The sequence below is a fragment of the Lathyrus oleraceus genome, chromosome 7 (assembly GCF_024323335.1).
Source record: "Lathyrus oleraceus cultivar Zhongwan6 chromosome 7, CAAS_Psat_ZW6_1.0, whole genome shotgun sequence".
Taxonomy (NCBI): Eukaryota; Viridiplantae; Streptophyta; class Magnoliopsida; order Fabales; family Fabaceae; genus Lathyrus; species Lathyrus oleraceus.
The window spans coordinates 260,524,350-260,545,005 of NC_066585.1; the positions used below are offsets into that span (position 1 = coordinate 260,524,350).

The window sequence follows — 20,656 nt, forward strand, 5'->3', positions numbered from 1 at the left end:
ATACTCAGAACGCTCTAAAGGCTACAGAGTATACAACACAAAAACCAAAACTGTGGAAGAATCAATACATGTTAGATTTGATGATAAGCTTGACCCTTAAAAGTCAAAACTAGTTGAGAAACTTGCAGATTTGGAAATAACTCTTGCAGGCTCTGATGAAAAGACTAAAGCATCAAAAGAAACTGAGAAACAAAGTCCAGATGCAACTAAAGTTTCAACTATCCAGAAAAGATCAAGAAATCTCCCTAACATCTCTGAAGATTTGATTCTGGGAAACAAGGATGACTTGGTAGAATCAGGTCAAAATTTAAAGTATCTGAAGAAACTCCTCTGGGATCTCTGATCGAGCCTACTTCCTGTGATAAGGCACTTTAAGACAATGACTGGGTTCTGGCAATGAAAGAAGAACTGGATCAATTCTCAAAGAATGACGCCTGTGATCTTGTCACAAAGCCTAAAGGAACTCATATCATTGGAGCAAGATGGGTATTCAGAAACAAACTGAACAGAAAAGGAGAAGTAGTAAGAAACAAAGCACGACTGGTGGCACAGGGTTACAGTCAACAAGAAGGCATTGACTACAATGAAACCTTTGCTCCAGTCGCCAGCTTAGAATCTATTCGCTTACTTGTTTCTTTTGCTGTAAATCATACCGTCAAATTATATCAGATGGATGTCAATAGTGCATTCCTTAATGGTTATATATCATAGGAAGTGTATGTCAATTAACCTCCAGGTTTTGAAAATTCTAAATGTCCAAAACATGTTTTTAAACTGAAAAAATCATTGTATGGTCTAAAACAAGCTCCTAGAGCTTAGTATGAAAGACTAAACAATTTTCCCCTGAAACATGACTTTATTAGAGGAAATGTTGACTCTATACTCTTCTTTAAAAACATTAGAAATAATCTCATGATATGCCAAATATATGTTGATGAAATTATTTTTGGTTCAGCTAACCCTTCTGTATGTCAAGAATTCTCTGAGCTAATGCAGGCATAATTTGAAATGAGCTTAATGCAAGAACTAAAGTTCTTTTTGGGAATTCAAATCAATCAAGCTTCATAAACTACCTATGTATATCAAAGTAAATACATAAAAGACATTCTGAAGAAATTCGAAAGGGCAGAATGCAAACCTGCTAAGACACCCATGCATCTAACCTACATTTTGGAGAAAGAAGAAGTTAGTCAAAAGGTTTGTCAGAAGCTCTATCATGGTATGATAAGCTATCTTCTCTATCTGACGGCTACACGCCCTAATATTCTTTTTAGTGTATGTCTTTGTGCCAGATTCCAATCAGATCCTAGGGAATCTCATTTAATAGCTGTTAAAAGAATCCTAAGGTATCTGAAAGGAACCCCTAACCTTGGCCTGGTGTATGAGAAAACATCAGAGTATAGACTTTCTGGTTATTGCGATGCAGATTATGTAGGGGACATAATGGAACGTGTAAAAGTACATCTAGGAATTGTCAGTTCTTGGGAAATAATCTCATATCGTGGCCCATCAAAAGATAGGCAACCATCGCCCTACCTAGTGTAGAAGAAGAATATATCTCAGCTTCACTTTGCACTACTCAGATGCTCTAGATGAAAAATCAACTAGAAGACCTTTATATCTTTGAGAGTAACGTTCTTATCTTATGTGATAATACTGTCGCCATATGTTTAAGTAAGAACCCTATCTTGCATTCCATAGCTAAGCACATAGAAATAAAACATCATTTCATTAGAGATTATGCTCAGAAAGGGGTAATATCCTTAAAATTTATTGATACATACCATCAATGGGCTGATATTTTCACTAAACCCCTCATTGGAGACATATTCTCATTTATTCTGAAACATTTAAAAATTGAAATTTGCCCAGAATAAACCAAATGTGCTTATCTGAAATAGCAAAATAAGGCTCTGAAATAAACATCTGGTATATGGATCTGACTCTGATACTTCTACCAGTTAGGAGTTATCTGAATCAGAAATCCTCAGGATTCAATATTTTGGTATTCCTGAAGATCAGATAGATCAACACGTAGGGTATCATGCGTCTGACTTTGGATCTTCTAGACAACTGTCTAGCAGTGTGCTGATTTGGGGATTAGACTTCCATCATGGGCTGTAATCATGTCTCCCATATGCGTGTAAACTTGGTTAATATGCATCATTAATTTCATAACTTCTAAACTGCCTTTAACGATGTCATTTTGCATGCATTTCTTTATGTATTTATACTTTTCACTTATCACAATCTCACACTTTTACACTCACACCCTTCACAAACCTCTCTCTCTCTCTCTCTCTCTCTCAGTTTATCATCTTCATCAGTTCTTCAACATCTTCAAGCAAAGTTATTCATCCTTCAAACCAGTTCAACAAATTTCTTCATGGATGCTCAACAACAATTCGTCTACAACTATTCTCAGCAGATGTAATCAACTGATCAAACACCCATTTCTACTCAATAAACAACTGCAACTACTGGTGTCGTTTCTACCCCAATCTACAGAGAACCACACATTCTAGATTGTGAACCTCACATTCATCTTGCCACACCCTTTGACAAGCTTGAGGTACTGTGTGAATCACTGGTAGACTTCGACAACATAAAGCGCTATGGCATAGACCTCGCTGAGGAACTAAGAATGCAAGGGTGGGAAACCTACTTCCAGAGACTCTATGGTCCTATGTACACCTATCTGATTAAGGAGTTTTGGCGCTTCGCAGACTCAGATGATCACTATATTGTCTCTCACGTTCTGGGAGTCAAAATAGTCATCACTGAGAAATCAATAGCCTCCCTTCTGAACATGGAAAAGACGGGGGGAAGAAGAATCTACAACATCAATTCTAGGGCAAGGTACCTGTCCCAGGAAATAACCAATACCATCTTTCAACAGAACACTGAGGGCAAACATTCCAAGAACAAAGAACTTCATCAGAATCTTCGTGTCTGGATGAAGATCATCCTGGGCACCATCCACCACCACCCTGCATCAAAATCTTCTAACTACATCAACACGGATTAGAAGTGCATCCTCTAATGCATTCAAAAAGGGCTGAAACTGAACCTGCAAGCGCTGCTCTTCAAGTATCTCAGAGATTTTGTCAAGGATACCAAAAACAATATGAAGCCTAAAACCTACATTCCTCCAGAAATACTCATCTCCAACGTTCTAATCAAGAGTGGGTTAATGGATCACCTGATCTGCCACAATTTGATGGAGGATGTCACTGTTGATATTGGAAGACCTTTGAATGCTCGAAATTTGAAGAGTAGGGGGTGATTGAGCAAGTCAGAGCTAAACCAACTCTAGACACTTCTTGGGAAGCACTCAAGGATTAGAGGAAGATTCCCAACAGTCTCTACCTTTTCTCCAAGATTGACCCTCCAGAAGTGGTGGCTCACTACCTACAAGACCTTGCAAGCCAAAGGGTGGATATTTCTGAGTTCTCTATGGACTATCTACTTAAGCGTCCACCTAATTTCATGAAGAGACAACGGAAGCCATCTGGGAAGTCCAAGAAGGCAAAAAAGGAAAAGTTGGGAGAAACTTCTAGGTCAATACCTCCAGTCCCTCTGGCTGATTCTCCAAGTAAGTCTCTGCCTCCCTCTCACTCTGTTAAATTAAATCCAATTGCTTCTTCTCTTCCCCAAACCACTCTCATCTACACCCAATCAGAAACACCACCCTCCACCACCAGACCCTATAACCCACCATCTCTGAAATTTAATCTCGCAACCACTACCCTACCCTTTTCTGAAGCAGAAATGCTGAACGAAACCATCACCATCATCTTCCACACCTTCATCCCCACCATACTACATTCTCTCATCAGACAACAAACCATCTGACCCCCAATCCCCCACACTAGCTCAACTTCAAGCACGTGCTCTATCCTCACAACAACCACCATAACCTGAACCTAAAGTCACCTTTCCACCCTTTGAACAACAAAATCCACCTCTATCTGACCAACCTCTAACACCACCCTCTGAACAACAAAATCCACCTCCATCTGACCAACCTCTAACACCACCCCCTGAACAACAAACAAATCCACCATCTGAACAACCACAAACACCACCTCCTGAACAACCAACACCCTCACCCTCTGAACATCAACCTAGTCCACCACCTGAACAAACAACACCACCTCTCTATGATATTCCCCTGCTACCAACCACTGAAGACATCATCATCCCTACTCAAAATCCCGTTGACACCAACCCAACACCACCATCCTCCCCATCCTCTAACCCTGAACCAGAAACTGCCTTCCCCACATTAGAAGAAGCAATAACTTTATTTGCAGAGTCTTCACTGGAGAAGATCAAGTCTCTATCTGTCAACTCTGGCATCAGTGATGATCCATCTACAGTAAGGATCCATTGGAATAGAGTGATCAAATGGATGACCTCTGAAGCCTTCAAACTGAAAGGCCTCTCTGAACAAGTCTGCAACGACTTTATCAGAGATGCTGGAATAAGGCTACATGTTCGCTTGGTCATAGAGGTTGAGGAAAAGGCTAGAAAGGAAGCAAAAGAGAAAGCTCGCCTGGAAGAAGAGCAACGAATCCGAGAAGTCGAAGAGAAGGCTATTGCTGAAGAGGTAACACACATTACTATAGAGGAAGCTGCAAAGGCCAACGTTGATGCTCTGACTCAGGGGGAATAATCTACCTCTGGTTTCTCTCCTTTGGTCTTAAGAACTCTGGAGGAACTGCAAAAGGAACAACATGTTGTGAGAGCAAGGTTGGATCACCAGGACTCCGTCAACAACAAAATTCAGAACCTGCTGACTCAACTGCTCCGAAGGACGCCTCCTCCTACAAACCCTTAGGCACTTAGGCTCCTTGTTTTTTTTTGTTTTTCTTCTGATGTTTTTCTTCTTATGCTTTCTGATATATGCTTTCATTGCTGCCTATCTGTACAAGTTTTTCTCTTATATATGAATCTCTGTTTCTTGCTATACTTTCTATGTCTTTTTGAGTCTGACAAAAAGGGGGAGAACTAAAAAATCTCTGATGAAAATACATATCTAAACCTCTTAAATACATTGCGAACATTAAATATCTTAATGATTCATGAGAACTAAAGTTATGCAGGATAACAGCTAAGGTACAAACCAACTACCACACAAGGAAGGTCTGGTAAGAACTTCTGAGAAATATGATGGTTTAACTCAGGGGGAGTCCCCTGTTCTTATCTAATTCTGAGATACTATTCATTATTTCACCATCACTCTGACTTGTTTTGTCATCATAAAAAAGGGGGAGATTGTAAGAACAATTTTAGTTCTACAATGTATCTCTAAGATTTTGATGATAACAAAGGATGAGACAAAAATGGTACCCTAACGAAATTTTTCTAAGTATACAGGACTCTAATAAAAAATAGTCAGATAGGCACTCATCAGATACAAAATCAAGTTCTAAGATACCAATTAAAGGATACACAAGCAGAGGCTCTGACTCTGATCAATGCAAACACAAGATAAACGAAAGACATCAGACACTCTGAAGCGGAAGAATGACTCTAGAATCTGAAGACGTACGCTCTGATGAAATCAAGTGAAGAGAAACTCTGAAGACAATCAGCAACAAGCATCTTCTGAAGTTGCATGAAGGTTTTGATGCTCAGGCCCTCTGATTCAAAAAGCTTAACCTTGAAGAAATTCGCTTATGGAAAGAAGCTAATTTAGGAAGGATTTTATGGCGCCCCAAATATTGCTGTGGAAAGAACACAAAGATTAATAACATTAATCATCCTTCATTGCCCAAGATCTGACATTAATACCACTCAACGGTCTTCTCATTACTCCTATGTAAAGGATGGAACACCACCCAAAGAAGACACCTGAAACACACGAGAATACCATACTTCCACTATTCATTATTCATTCTCTCATGAGCTGCTACTCTAACGTGTGAATAATTCTTGCTCTTACCTTGTGTAATTTCTGCTTATTTTAGAAGCACTATTCATTACTGTAATCATACTATATTGCTAAGAAATTTCCTCAAGTGACTTGTGAAGTCTGTAGACTTGAGAGGGCTGAGGGATCTCTATCCTCTTAGACGATTGGTTATGTAATCTTTCAAGATTAGTGGATTAATTCCTTTTTGAAGGCGAAATCACCTTGGCCGGGTGGACTGGAGTAGCTATGAATTTCAAGCGAACCAGTATAAAATTCTGTGTTGAATTCTTTTGTTTCTGCGTGTGTCTAATTTCTAAAAAGTTTTTTATTCTCTTAAAACAATTCAAACCCCCTTTCTTGTTTTTCTCTACCTTCAAGATATGCATGAAAATGAGGCGGTTGCCTAAGCATGGGTCTAACAAGGCAAACATACATGAATGAGTTTTAACCATGATAAGGTGATTAACCCAAAGAGAGTTGTATGGTTTAGAGATGGATGTTTAACCATAAGAATATGATTAATCCACGAAGGATGTGATTTACCAAGAGAAGGTGATTAACCTCGAGAGTCGTATGGGTATCCAAAAAGTATTGTGTTTGGTCCAAAGAGAAACGTATTGTTGATGTTGATTGTTTGAAGTGTTACTATGAGGATGGAAGTTGAAAGTTATTTTAATTTAAATTGCACTAAAGTCTATGAGTGAAGGTGAATACTTTGAAAAACTGGGTCAAGTATCCCGTATCCAAAGATATTTAAAATAAGGATAAGAATACTCTCTCTCTCATTCCTTCCTCACTTCTTAAGGCCCGTGGTTCACAATCCACATCATAATTAACAGATGTTTGAAGTTAAAAGAGTTTTATGTTTGGAAAAAAGGTGAAGCAAGGTGTGCTTGTAGGAAAGAAGCTCCGCATAATTAAGTCTTGATGTCCTTATATATCCAGGATGTTGAATGTGACTGGCCTTGAATTGACTTGATGGATCAAGTAAGTCCAAGTGTAAAGATCTAATTCAATCAAGTAATCAAGGGGATTATGATAACTTGCATGAATAGGGATCCTAAGGGAGCATGCAAATTGTTCATGAAAGCCCTATAAAACAAGTATAATTCACAAAAAAATAATTAATTGATCAAACATGAATTTGATCACCTCAATCAATCAAGAAATATGTCAAGTATCATTCATTAAGCACATGGAATTATGAAAAACAAACAAGGGCATTATCAATTGAAATAAATCATGTAAAAACCCTAAGTTCTACACTATTCCTAATTGAAATTAGAAATTAAACCTAAAAAATCAAGTCTAATTAAAATATTAACCTAATGAATTATCTAATGAGATGGATTATACATTTTTATGTGTATTATGTATTTAATATGTATTTAACGTGTGACAAAAAAGAATTTAAAAGAAAAAACAAACAATAAATAATAATTAAATCACTCTTCATGGGGTGTAAAGAGTGGATAAATAATGTGTTTAGTGGAAAGGGTGTTGTAACGTCCTAGATTGCTTTCAGGATTATCGACTGACCTCACAAATCAACACAGGTCTTTTCAGCATGTTTTATCCTCACTCACACACTTTCTGAGAAACTTTCCAGAAGGTCACCCATCTCAATACTACTCCAAGTCAAGCACGCTTATCTATGGAGTTCTTATTGGTTAGGCTACCAAAAAGAAGATGTATCTTGTTTTCGGTAGCCTAATAGATAAGAACTCCATAGGTAAATATGCTTGGCTTGGAGTAGTATTTGGATGGGTGATCTTTTGGGAAGTTTTTCTGGAAAACGTGTGAGTGAGGACAAAACATGCCGAAAAGACCCGTGTTGGTTTGTGGGGTCAGTCGATAATCATGAAAGCAGTATGAGGTGTTACAAATGGTATCAGAGTCAGACCTCTCCCAGTACGATGTAGTTCGGGGACGAACCAAGCAGAAGCTGGTGGGAATGTAACACCCGAGGCCAGATGGCATAGAGTAGTTACATGTAACACCCGAGGGTAGGGGAGTGGTTGTCGGTGCACGAGGCATGACAATGAGACACTCCTAGCAGCTTCTAGGTAAAAACCGAATTCACATTAGAATGAGAGGGATCCTAAGGCTGTATAGGTATGAGACTACATGATTGAAGGAAGACTTATAAGGATTAATTGGTACTACCTATACCAACAAGATGCATCTTCTTTTCGGTAGCTAATAGATAAGAACTTCATAGTTAAACGTGCTTGACTTGGAGTAGTATTTGGATGAATGACCTTCTAGAAAGTTTTTTGAAAAGCGTATGAGTGAGGACAAAGCATGCTGAAAAGATCTATGTTGGTTTGTGGGGTCAATCGATCATCCTGAAAGCAGTACGAGGTGTTACAGGCGCAACGCCCATATGCTAAGCTTTTGTTTGAGTTCAGATGGGGGAGGTGAGTCATTAAACCCATGGGTGTCATGCAGCAAAAACTCCTTGGGCTTTTGTTTGAAGGCCTATGCTCATCAGAAATCGCTCTGCCTCGCTAGAGGCGGCAGAGCCACCCAGGTTAACTCAAAACCAACACCATGGAACTTGCTTCTACCCCTTATGTCCACTTCTTCTTCTATTCTCTCTGAAACCTACCTTAAACTCTGAAATCCTGACATAATCACAAACCCTAAATTCCTTCAAATGGAAATTAAATGATCAACATCCACGAAATCAAAGCAAGGTGTTAGGGTTATACTTCAACAAATGAGTTGTACGCCATGGTAACGATAATGTCACAAGAAAATGAAGAGCAAGGTGTGTTGTGTTTACCTACAAGGCGGATATTGATCCTAGAGTTTGTAGGAGTTGAAGAAAATGATGGAGAAAACCAAAAAATGTGTAGGCATGTAAATGATTCACTCCTTAACCTCTTTTGGTAGTTACTTCTTCTTCTTTTTCTCTGAGTGTCCTCTAGGAGTCGTTATGTGATGTTGTTGCTGAGTGAAGTGAGTAGAGTGTGTAGAGAGAGAGAGAGGCTTAGCTCAGTTGAAGAAAAACTTTAAAGTGAAGTTTTGATCAACAATGGAGATTTGAGCTTTGAGTATGGTTGTGAGGTGAGAGGAGAAAGTGATTTTGTAGAGTGAGAATGAATGTGTTAAGAGTGAATTATGATTGATCGTTCATGATTTTAGATAGTAGTTTATATAGAAGGTTGAAGATTGAATTTGGAGGGAGGATTATAACCGTTTTGGGCAGCTGCTAGGGCAAGTCAGTTAGAAGTTAGGTCAACTGTGAAGTTGATCAATTCATGAGCAAAGTTAGTTAGGTGAGTTAACATTGTTAGTTTGATGTTAATGAATTGTAACTTTAATAGTTAGATGCTTTGAAAAACTGTTAATTAGGTTAACTATTGTTTTGAATGGTGACTGTTAGAAGGTAACTGAGTTTGTTAATGTGAAATCAGTTAATTGTTAGTTTAGTTTATTTAGTAGTTTATTAGGATTGTTATGTTAGTTAATAGCTAGTGAATCCATTAAAAGGAACTAGAGATTATGCTAGCTTCAATTTGATGATTAAAGATTTGACAATTAGTGATTTTTGAGTTGTTAAAGAATTGTGTTAGTGTGTTTGTCGATTAGTTTGTTAGCTGTAATAGTTGATGTATTAGTAAATCCATTATCAGTTTGGTAGTTAGTTTTTGGAATTGTTATGTTAATTGATGTTAGGAGTTACTAATTATTTTATGGTTAGTAATAGTTTGAAAATAGTTATGGTTCAACTAATTGTTAGTTGGACTGAGTTGTTAAGTTATGTTAATATTGATTAGAAGTTAGTTTAATTATTAGTTAGTTGAACTATTTACATCTTAAATAAAAAATAGTTAACATGATAAGGTTAGAGATGTTAGGTGATGTTTGTGATGGTTTGTAAGTCAATTGGACTTGGAAATTATTTGATGTTAGTTTGGATTATCTGGACTGTTATTAGTTAAACTAGTTAGTAGTGTTAGTTGATCAATTAGGAGTTAGCTAATTGTGTTAGAACAATTAGAAATTTGATAGTTAGTTGTTAGTGAACTTGTTATACCAATGGAGTTTGTTTAGTGAGGTCAATGCTTTTATTAGTTAGAGAAGTTGTTAGTTAGTTAAAGTTAATATGTTAATTGATAATGATTTGTTAACTGTGACAATTAAATGGTTATTTGTTATGTTGAATTGTGTTAGAATTAGTTGGATAATTTTTGAGTTAGGAGATGTCAGGGGTTAGTAGAATCAATTAGGTTAAAATAGTTAGGAATTAGTAAAATCAGTTATGTCAAAACAGTTAGGGTTTGAGCTAATCAATTTGCTAAAACAATTAGGATATTATTTATGATGGTTTGAACTGTTATGATATTGGAAGTTATAATTTGATTTGAAATGTCAGTTTGAATTGTGGAACTGTTATGCTAATTACTATGGAATGACCTTGACTTTCTAGTACTATAAGGGAAATACTGATGACAGTTAGGATTAACATCAAAAATTTGTGAAATCGCATGTTAGATGTTGGTTTAAATGGAGGTAATAAATTAACTTTTGATGTTAATAAGAAATTTGGTGGTTGGTTTGTGAGTGATTGAATGATGAATCACATCACATGTCTTTAACCTATGTGCTTATGGTATACCTTCTGAACTTTTAGAATGTACATTGTGTATGCTTGTATGTTGAATGTCATGGCTTAGTTTGGCATGTGTGCATGAGACGTATATTGAGATGTATCATGGTCTAACTTGCTTGAGTGCTCATGTGCTGACAGTGTTAAGGATTTTTTGCAGGGCTAGTTATGTCACTTGATTTGGCATGATATCATCAAGGTTTGACAAGGCATGATCAAGGTTTTGGCATGGCATTAAGGTGATGGAATTTTGGCATAGAGCGTGAAGTATTTTGGAATGCGCTTGAAGTACTTAGAGGTCCACATGAAGAATCAAGAGAAAAGTAGACTTTAAGTAGGTTTATGATTAGTTTGACTTTTGGTCAACAGTTTGACCAAAAGTCAACCTTAGGTTAAAACTATTTTTTTGTATGTAATTTGTACTTTTGACATTGTAATGACTCTTATGATATTATAATTGAAACTCTGGCCTTTGAATGTGATTTGTACCTTATTTCTCAAGCAAAGTGTCATTTTCCCTCCAATTTCCATTTTTTTTTGAATTTTTGAAATCCTTTGATTTTTTGATCATTTGAATTTGCAAAATATTATGTCTTGAATCCATAGAACAAAAAACTAACCAATGAATCATGTAGGACCTCATAAGAAAAATGGTCAACAAAAAGTCAACCTTTCATGGTTGACTTTGTTGACCAAAGTCAAACATGAAATATGACTTCCAATTTTATAACCAACATGGCTTGACCGAAGTTAGGGTTTCCAAAGACTTAATCCAAGATAGATGAACATCCCAAGTCAAGTGTAACACAATGATATCATAGGCTTGATTCACAAGTGCACCATAGAGACCCTACCTCATGAATTAACTCCTTTGTCACAATTCAATGCTTTGTATCATATATAACAATAACTCTTTGAATCAATGCCGTTATTTAAAAAATGCAAGTGTAAATGAATGTCTCATGATAGGTGATTAGGGTAAGACCATGCAGATGAAATGAACCACGAGTTAGATAAAAATGAGAAAATGTAGGACAAATTTCGAGGTATGACATCTAGAATAAATAAACTGAATTCATTCTTAGGCATCCAAAGGGTACGTTTATTTTTCATAAGTATTTGTCTGGTGCCCTTTTACTCCTCCGCTCTTCCAGTATATATAGATTCTTCCATTTGCAAATCTATTGCCAAAGCAAAGAACATGTTAAAAGATGGATTTAATTGAAGACCTGGATCATACTTATCTTCTTTCTGGTACAACCATTAGACTTCTCTTACCCTATTTTCACTCTTGTTGATTATGTTCACATTCATGACCTTCACCCAACATTTAAAGATTTTTACTATGCAATGTTGAATAAATATCATAAATTTACCATGTTGATCTACAACACTAAAAATATTCTTCTTAAAAAAACTATGTTTAAAGTTATCCACACCCTCCAATATCACAATCAAAATACTGATTTCTTGAAAAACCTTGACATCTCTATTATTGTTGATCTCCTCTTTATCTCCACGTCCACCTCTCAAGAATCGAGTAATATCAATTTTTTTTTCTTCTTCTTGTTTTTTTAACCTTTTAACAAGAAAAAAAATCCATATTTAAACTTTTAATATTTCTTAGAATTATTTTTGTACCCTTAAAATAAACGTCCATAATGTTGTCCGACGTTTTGATAATCTACGAAACTATAATTTTTTTGTGGTATCGACGCTATACATTATTAAATGAAATTTAGCGCGATCGAAGTGGACGCTACACTGTGCTGAAGCAGTAAACCCTATTTCTACACTCCCATTCCGTCTCTCCCTGTCGCCGCCAAGAACCACCATCCGTGAAGCTGCAAGAGGCCTCCTATAGCCTCCACTGCATCTCGCAACGCAAGGTCTGTTATTTTCTCTACATTATCTAATCAGGGCTAATTTTTAGGTTTCTTTAATTTTGGATTTTACTCCTTAAATCGATAACTTCTAAGCTAATTAACTAACCACTGAGCTGTGGAACCCTAATTATTTTTAAATTTTATTTAATTAGCTTATTTATATTCGGTCTTACTATCATTGTTTGCAGTGCTGAATTTTTTGCTATTGAGTTTTGCTTAAACTTTTCACTTTTAGTTACATGTGTTGCTTGCTTTATGTAAACGATGTTTCTAAATTCTTTTGTAACTTGTTCCCATGAACATCAAATTATGAGAGTTTGGGGGAGTTTTTCGAAGCAGTAGGTTGAGACGGGTGTGTCCGGTGATTGTGGTTTAAGGATATGAGTTATTTGGGGAGTTGGTGGGTTTAAAACAGTTGTTGTTTTAGGTCCATACATTTATGTGCTCTGTTGGGTTTCTGAATAAGTAGCAGCTGACAACATTGTTTTGATCATATGTGAATTTGTTCAACTCTCAAGTAGAAAACAAGTGTGCGTGTGTCTTTATTTGTAAGAGGCCAGTTTGGTGCCAAAATGAATATAATCCATACTAAGCAAGAACTTAATGAGGATTCTTATGTGATTAGAGATTGAAGAATGGAAGAGATAATTTGGGCTAATATAGGAATATGCAAAAGAGAGAGGGCTGGGTTTGGGGGACTCTGAATGAGAAGAGAACTCCAAGAGGTAGTTTGCGGGGACATGAGCAAGGCTTGAAGCTGACATGGTATATAAGAATTTTTTTTCCGAAGAGGAGAAAGGCACAACAAGTCTCATTCAAAACCATCCAACATATTATTTGTGTATAAATATTGAAGCAAGCACACTTTGGGCTAGCCCTTCACAATTCATTAATTAATAAATAATGCTGACTCAATTTTACATCTTTATTGTATTATTTCTATTGATATTATAATCACTGTATATTATTTCATACAAAATTAACTTTGTTTCTTAATTTGTGTAATTTAGTAAACTGACTTATGTTGTGAGACAAAGGAGTACTTTCTTTGCAAGTTTAGATGGGAGAGTCTGAGCTTTGGACTATTTGCTTCTTTCTATGAATAAATATCAACTAATCTACATCTTCGATTTAAATATTGATCAGTTGTATTGGCAAGTTGTAAAAAGATGGATAATTGGCTTCCTTGAATTTCTGCATCCCATCCACTCTTAGGCCTTGAATTGTGCCCACTTGGTCTTGATGCTACTGCATATGAAGTTCCTAGTTTTATCTGTAGGCTAGGATAGTTTGTGTTTGATTGGGCTTACCACTCTTTGACCTGGTTTATTCTGTGTAGCTGAAATATTGTTAGTCATCTTAGACTTTAGCAGAGTTCAAATAATAGCATATTGAAAACCGCAACCTTTTAACAAGCTAGCATGGCTTCAACTTTGTTTACAAGTATCCCCCAGATTATTCATTTGATTTAATCAAAGCTATTAGTAAGAATATTGATGTGCAATCGGTGTACACAGTTTCTTTCATAGACAGAAATATCATCAGTTCGCTGTTGATTTATTAATCTCAAGTTGTCTTTATTGCCAGGCTGTATGTTTTGAGATGAAATTTAAACTTTTATGCCATGCTGTATGTTTTGAGATGAAATTTAAACTTTTATGCATGTCTCTATTGTTGTGATCGCTAATTGTGTAGAAATTGTAGTCCCAAACCTCTATCGCGTCTGCCATAGGGTTTCGGGGATAAATTCCTCAAATTATTTTTTAACTTTATCTTTTTTAAGAGTATAAATTTCAATCCAAACCCTTTTAAGAGTAAGGTTTTGTTCTTCATTCTATTATGTTTTTGCTCGCAAACAATCGTCTTCTTCATCTTACTTTTATTTCAATCATGTTTTTTTCTTCTTCTCTGCTTAAGTTCTATTGCTCTATACTTTAGGTTCTTTAACTAGTCTCTTTAATTTAGTTTATTTTTCTATTTTTTAGTCTTCATGTTTACTTTGTACAGTGGTTTTTAGTCTTTGCAGTTTTAGGGGGTCATTTCTACACAATGTTGTCTGAGATTAACAACAAGGGATTAATGAAAATCAAACAATGATTCACTCAATCTAGATTGATTGATAAATGGGCTAAAGATCATATTGTTAAGCATAGTGCATACGATAGATCAACATGGCTCAATGGGTTTGATGGTTCAATCACGGGGCCTAAGTCACACCTCACACACTTGTTAGAAAGTCAATTAGGAGAGATTTCTCTCTTGTTTAGAAGAGATTTTGAGGCTTAGCTCTGGCTTAGGAGTTCATCGAACTCTGGTTTACATTTTCTTTTTCTGTTTTTCACCATTGTTGGAGCTTTAAAGCTCAACCATTTGCACTAAATAATATAGTGTTTACCTTAGTTTTCTGGTTTCCGATTATGGTTTTCTGACCACATTAGATCATTATGTGAAACTTAACTTGGTAGTTAGTAACAGAATTTCCTAAGCAAAAGCAAGTAAATTATCGAACCTCTGAAGTAAAATGTACAGTGGAGTTGATTAGAAAATAAATAACTCTATTATACCACAGAGCTTTAAACAATCAAGTAAGTTGATGTGGGTTTGTTCCTCACCGTCTCTTCTGTAATTTTGTTTGTCACTTAACTCTGTTGCACTCATAGCTTATATTATGAATTCGAGGTGCGTAAGCAATATTAAGAAAGATCTCGAGTTTAACAAATTGGATAGAATCATGCTTTGATAGAAAATTATGGCGTAATTTGATGAATGTAACTGACTTCACTTAGTGGGATAAGGCTTGGTAGTTAGTGGGATAAGGCTTGGTAGTTGGTAGTCGTTGTTGTTAATGTGCCATATTTTTTTGGAATGATATGTTGTTAGTTAGTGGATAGCAAAGCTCAATAAGGTGTTGGTTGTGTGCTGATAATTTAATACATTTTCATGTATTTGTTTGATAGACGTGTTGTTTGTTAGCGGAGAGCTGAGCTCCACAGACTGCGATCCTGTCTAAGATCCAATACGTTAGCTGTTTGCTGATAATTCAGAAACTATGCACATATTTATTATACATACACTTTTATTTCTAGGATTTTTTTTTACAATTGCCTATAATACAGGGGGTTGTGCTGTCAAAAATTTTAAAGTTTGAGCAGTGAGCCTAGTGGCTAATAATTGTATGCCTAATATGCAGGAAATGGATCGTAGTTGGATGTATGATAGGTTCAATCCACATAGGAGAGGCTTGAAATTTGAGTTTGTTAGTGGAGTTCAGGAGTTTATTAAGAAGGCTAAGGAACAACCCTGCTTTTTGTCTGAAAAAAAGATCAAGTGTCCATGTGAAACGTGTAAGTGTGTAAAGTCTTTCACTCCAAGAGATGTGAAAGCTCATTTGTACAAAAGTGGGTTTAAACCAAACTATTCGATCTGGACTGAGCACGGAGAACTAGAGCAAAATATTTGTCCAATGAATCAATCAAATAGTAGTGAACACATGGAGGAGGAGGAGGAGGGGGTGGAGGAGGAGGAGGATCCTAAAACTCCTCATATGGAGGCGTCGGAAGAGGAGGATCCCAAAACTCCTGACATGGAGGAGTCGGGAGAGGAGTCGGATCCCAAAACTCCTCAAGAAATGGATACAAATAAGCAGAATGCTGATGGGAAGGTTCTTATACGACCATGTGGATTAGGGTAAGTTATAATGTTTGTTTTGTTCTTTGAGCACTTAATATATATATGTATACACACATAGATAGATAGATTGTTGACACTGAGTTTGGATTTTTTGTAGGTGGGCTCCTAGCGCAGCGCCTGCTGCTGCGATTAAACAGGTCATCGAGTCCCACTTTCCGGGTCCATTTCATTGTTGGAGGGAGACCCCAGAGGATGTAAGGGAATATTGGTGGAAGTTGTTTGGGGTCAGTTGCCTTTATTTCATTTAACTTATTTAATTACTAACTAGTTGCACCTACTTAATGATAACTAGTTAGATTCCTTCTTTTTTAGGACAAGGTTGCTTGGGATCCTCATGATCACAGGTATATCAAAAAGACGTTTCAGTCGAGAGGCGCAAAACGCCTTTCAGATATGCTCTCAAAAGTGAGGAAGAAGGGGACAAGGCCTCATTGGATATGTGAGGAGGCTTGGAAGGGTCTTATTGTCCACTGGGAGGGTGAAGCCTTTCTAAAGATCTCTACCCAAAATAAGACCAATCGGGCTTCAGGTAAAGGTGGAGCAGTCCACACCACAGGCCGCAAGGCTCATGTTGATGTGGCACTTAGCATGGTATGTATTTAATATACACTTATCGACTTGTTCATTGACTGATACTTATAAATTTAAAATGTGTTGGTTTTTTATGCAGGCTCAAGAACTTGGGCGGTCTGTGGATCCCGATGAGCTCTTCTTGGCCACACATAAAAAGAAGTCTGGAAATTGGGTTGATAACCGCTCTCAAACAACATATGTAAGTTGTTGGTCCTTATATTTTTTATATATAATATGGCTTCCGAACAAAATGATATTAGGTTATGTTTCCTTTTGACTAGAAACATTATCAAGATCGTCTGAAGGAAGTAGAAACACAAATTGGTGAGGCCTCCCAGAATGTGACACAGAAGGTAGATGGGGCGACAAAGCTTGAATTGTGGAAAGAGGTTGCTGGGGGAAAGTCTCGAGGTCGTTGTTATGGCACTGCAGATTTTGCTATAAACCTCCGACATGGTGCAACTTCGCTGACTCAGGAGTCTCGAGAACCTTACAGTGGCAGGTGTGATCATGCTATGCATCTTGAGGCCATTGATGCAGCTCGTAAGGAAGCTGCCGCAGCACGTCAGGAGGCATCCACAGCACGTCAGGAGGCAGCTGAGGCAAAACAACATTTTCTGCTTTTGGAGGAGCAGTTGCTCAAGGTAATGAATCGCATGAAAACTCTAGAGCGCAAATCAGCAGGTGCTTCCATAAGTGTGATTCGAGCTCATAGGAGATGTCCTTACAACGATGATGACGATTCACTAGATGAGGTCTTACCGGTCCGTCGACTAAAGAAACAGCTATCTATAAGGTGGCGTCCTCGTTATGATGAAGATTATTCACCAGATGAGATCTCACCGGACCGTCGCCGAAAGCAACGTCGGTCTCAAAGTGGACGTCCTTACTATGATGAGGACGCTGCGCTAGATGATGTCATACAAAAGCAACATCAAGCAAGAAGAAGACGTCCTCAATATGATGATAATAATGATGATGATGATGATTCGCTAGAGGAGATCATACCAAGGCAACATCAAGCTAAAAGGGGACAGCCTCACCATGACAATGACGATTTGCTTGATAGGGGGCATCCTCACTATGCTGATGCCGGTTCGCCATACGAGGTCATACCAAAGCAACATCAAGTTAAAAGGGGACACCCTCACTATGACAAAAACGATTTGCTAGATAGGGGACATCTTCACTATGCTGATGACAATTTGCCAGATGAGGTTGTACCAAAAAAACATCGAGCTCCAAGGGGACATCCTCAATATGATGATGACGATTTGCTAGATAGGAGGCATCCTCATTATGATGATGTTTCACCAGAAGAGGTCTTACCAAAGCAACGTCAAGCTAAAAGCGGACATCCTAACTATGATGATGTTTCACCAGAAGAGGTCTTACCAAAGCAACGTCAAGCTAAAAGCGGACATCCTAACTATGATGATGTTTCGCCAGAAGAGGTCTTGCCAAAGCAACGTCAAGCTAAAAGGGGACATCCTGACTATGATGATGTTTTGCCAGAAGAGGTCTTACCAAAGCAACGTCAAGCTAAAAGGGGACATCCTCACTATGATGATGTTTCGCCAGAAGATGTCTTACCAAAGCAACGTCAAGCTAAAAGGGGACATCCTCACTATGATGATGTTTTGCCAGAAGAGGTCTTGCCAAAGCAACGTCAAGCTAAAAGGGGACATCCTCACTACGACGATGATTCGCTAGATGAGGTTTTACCAAAGCAACATCAAGCTAAAAGGGGACATCCTTACCATGATGATGATTCACAAGCCAGTCGCCGCAGTCGTTACCGTCATTGAGTTTGATTTCTTTGATATGTATTTTATTCTAAGACTAAAATGTATGTGTATACCTTTGTCTTGGCTTACACACTGATATTCCCCCAGTCCAGATTTTGTTCATCAGATCAGTAAATATAAGTAGCATAGCTCGGTGGACGCCATCTTATTGTGAGCTAGTCCAGCATAAGAATATTGTGCAGACTATACGGCTCATGCCCTTCTGTAAGTATTATTAGTATTTCCAATCATGTTTTTCATTTTGAGGCTCAATTATGTCTCGTTTTGTCATATTGTTTAGCAGTGACTGTCATAATGACATTACAATTTAATTAGCATTGAGTTTTGTTATGCTATCTTATGACTTTCTTACAATTACGGCATGAGCAAGAAAGATAGACTGCTTTGTTTTGAGTCCCACTGTTTTCTTTTGGTAGAGTTCGATTGTGTTTTTTTTTTAAGGTTCTATCGTTGTTAAGTTACTAATTGCTAGTAATAAGACATACGAAGTCTTATTAATATGATTGTAAAATATCAATTAAGGGTATTGTGTTTTTTTTTGGTAGAGTTCGATTGTGTTTTTTTTGAAGGTTCTATCGTTGTTAGGTTAATTGCTAGTAATAAAACATACGAAGTCTTATTAACATGATTGTAAAATATCAATTAAGGGTTATACTGTTTCTAGAGTGTTAAGGAATTTCATATTCTGGTAAATTCAATTACTTTTATTTTAATATTATTTTGTTTTATTAGAGTAATAAAATTCTTTTTTGGGGAAAATGTTATAAGTTTTATAATTTTTATATCAAATTTAAAAAATAGAGATTAATTTGCAGAAGGGATGAGAGAGAGAGAAAGAGACGGGTAGTGGCGGACTATAACCAGCTCTAGTTATGTTCTAAATTTTGATCTAACATCTTAAGTTCAAACACATTCTATAATCTATCAATTGGAGATTGGTTAACTTATGAGATTTTTTAATGCATTTTATGAGTCAGTTTGTTTTAGGTTTAAAAAAATGGATTTTTTCTTTGTATTTTTGAAATTGGATTCTACAAAAATGTTTTTCAAAATATTATAAGTTTTTCTAAATTTGTTTTTTATAAATTAAAAAATTGAATTGTTCATTCTATAACATAAATATATATTATTGAAGATCAAAACATTGTCAAAATCATAATTTTTTAAAAAAGTTGTATCATAAAAATGATTTTTATGAAAAGCTATTTGAAATAGCTTCAAAATTAAGTGATTTTTTGAAAATTTGAAATCCAAAAAAAGTTTCGATAAAATGATGAAATACCTAAAATAATATTTTAAGAATAACTATTCAAACCTTGAAACTTTTATAAAAAGTTTCTTTGTAAATTTTTTTTACACTAAAATATGTAACATTATAAAAATCATTTTAAAAAAAAACCAAAATAAACAGGCCCTATATGTTACTTATAAACTATGCGAAAAATACTAAAATGTTTTTTAAATTTTAGAGATGCATTTCTGGATGCATCTAAAACACACTTTATTTGAGTCATGTTCCAATTTTATAAATAAATTTATTTCAGAAATACATTTTTGGAAAATGTTCAAAGATGTATCTCAAGAATTTGCTGAACAAAAAAAGACAAAAACTTATGTCTAAGTCTCTTTAATTTTGCTGCAAAAATCACAAAATCAAAACCTTTATGATCATATTTCTCAACACTTGTATATCTTTTATTTGACATCATGCCAAAATCAAAACCTTTATGATCATATTTCTTAACACTTGTATATCTTTTATTTGACATCCTGCAAAAATAAAATTTATGTCTAAATCTCATCAGTTTTGTTGTAAAAGCTGACAATATATGTTTGCACAATGTTTTGTTGAGTCTCCTTTTTAGTGTTAAGTAGAATTTTAGTTTAATGGACAATAACATTTATTTTAGTTGGATGCTGAAGTATTACAATTTATATCATGATTCGTACCATATTTGAGTTTTTAATTGGATCAAAATTAATGAGTAATAAGGAGTCTAAATTATGTTAAAGCGTCTTTACCCAATTTAATGTCAGTGTGTAATAGTACATGGAGAAATATATGTCTGATGATAGATATCTGCCCAATTTAATGTCCATGTATAATAGTAGCATGGAGAAATATATGTCTGATGATAGATATCGATTTTCCTTATGAAAC

General features: G+C 36.2%; 2 protein-coding genes and 1 long non-coding RNA gene across 11 annotated transcripts; all 3 read left to right on the forward strand.

Annotated features, from left to right (window-relative positions):
* The first annotated feature begins 3,456 nt into the window (after nucleotides 1–3,456).
* LOC127103310 (proline-rich receptor-like protein kinase PERK10) lies at nucleotides 3,457–4,678 on the forward strand. Its single transcript, XM_051040578.1, has 3 exons — nucleotides 3,457–3,595; nucleotides 3,933–4,338; nucleotides 4,477–4,678. Exons 1-3 carry the CDS (start codon nucleotides 3,457–3,459, stop codon nucleotides 4,676–4,678), a joined length of 747 nt encoding a protein of 248 aa, XP_050896535.1.
* A 3,398-nt stretch (nucleotides 4,679–8,076) lies between these two features.
* On the forward strand, nucleotides 8,077–11,026 carry LOC127106784 (uncharacterized). The gene is made up of 2 exons (XR_007795491.1): nucleotides 8,077–8,785; nucleotides 10,699–11,026. It is a non-coding gene; the product is annotated as an uncharacterized LOC127106784 (long non-coding RNA).
* Nucleotides 11,027–12,191: 1,165 nt separating this feature from the next.
* On the forward strand, nucleotides 12,192–18,765 carry LOC127103594 (uncharacterized). 9 transcript variants are annotated; one of them, XM_051040847.1, is made up of 8 exons: nucleotides 12,192–12,427; nucleotides 15,615–16,111; nucleotides 16,212–16,338; nucleotides 16,427–16,705; nucleotides 16,785–16,886; nucleotides 16,969–18,141; nucleotides 18,208–18,273; nucleotides 18,340–18,765. In XM_051040847.1, exons 2-8 carry the CDS (start codon nucleotides 15,618–15,620, stop codon nucleotides 18,493–18,495), a joined length of 2,397 nt encoding a protein of 798 aa, XP_050896804.1. In that variant the 5' UTR covers nucleotides 12,192–12,427; nucleotides 15,615–15,617; the 3' UTR covers nucleotides 18,496–18,765. The 9 variants fall into 9 exon arrangements, with proteins under 9 accessions (XP_050896804.1, XP_050896807.1, XP_050896802.1 ...); XM_051040850.1 differs by having other exon boundaries at nucleotides 16,969–18,009; XM_051040846.1 differs by having other exon boundaries at nucleotides 12,193–12,427; nucleotides 16,969–18,009; nucleotides 18,076–18,141; nucleotides 18,208–18,765.
* Nucleotides 18,766–20,656: the final 1,891 nt, after the last annotated feature.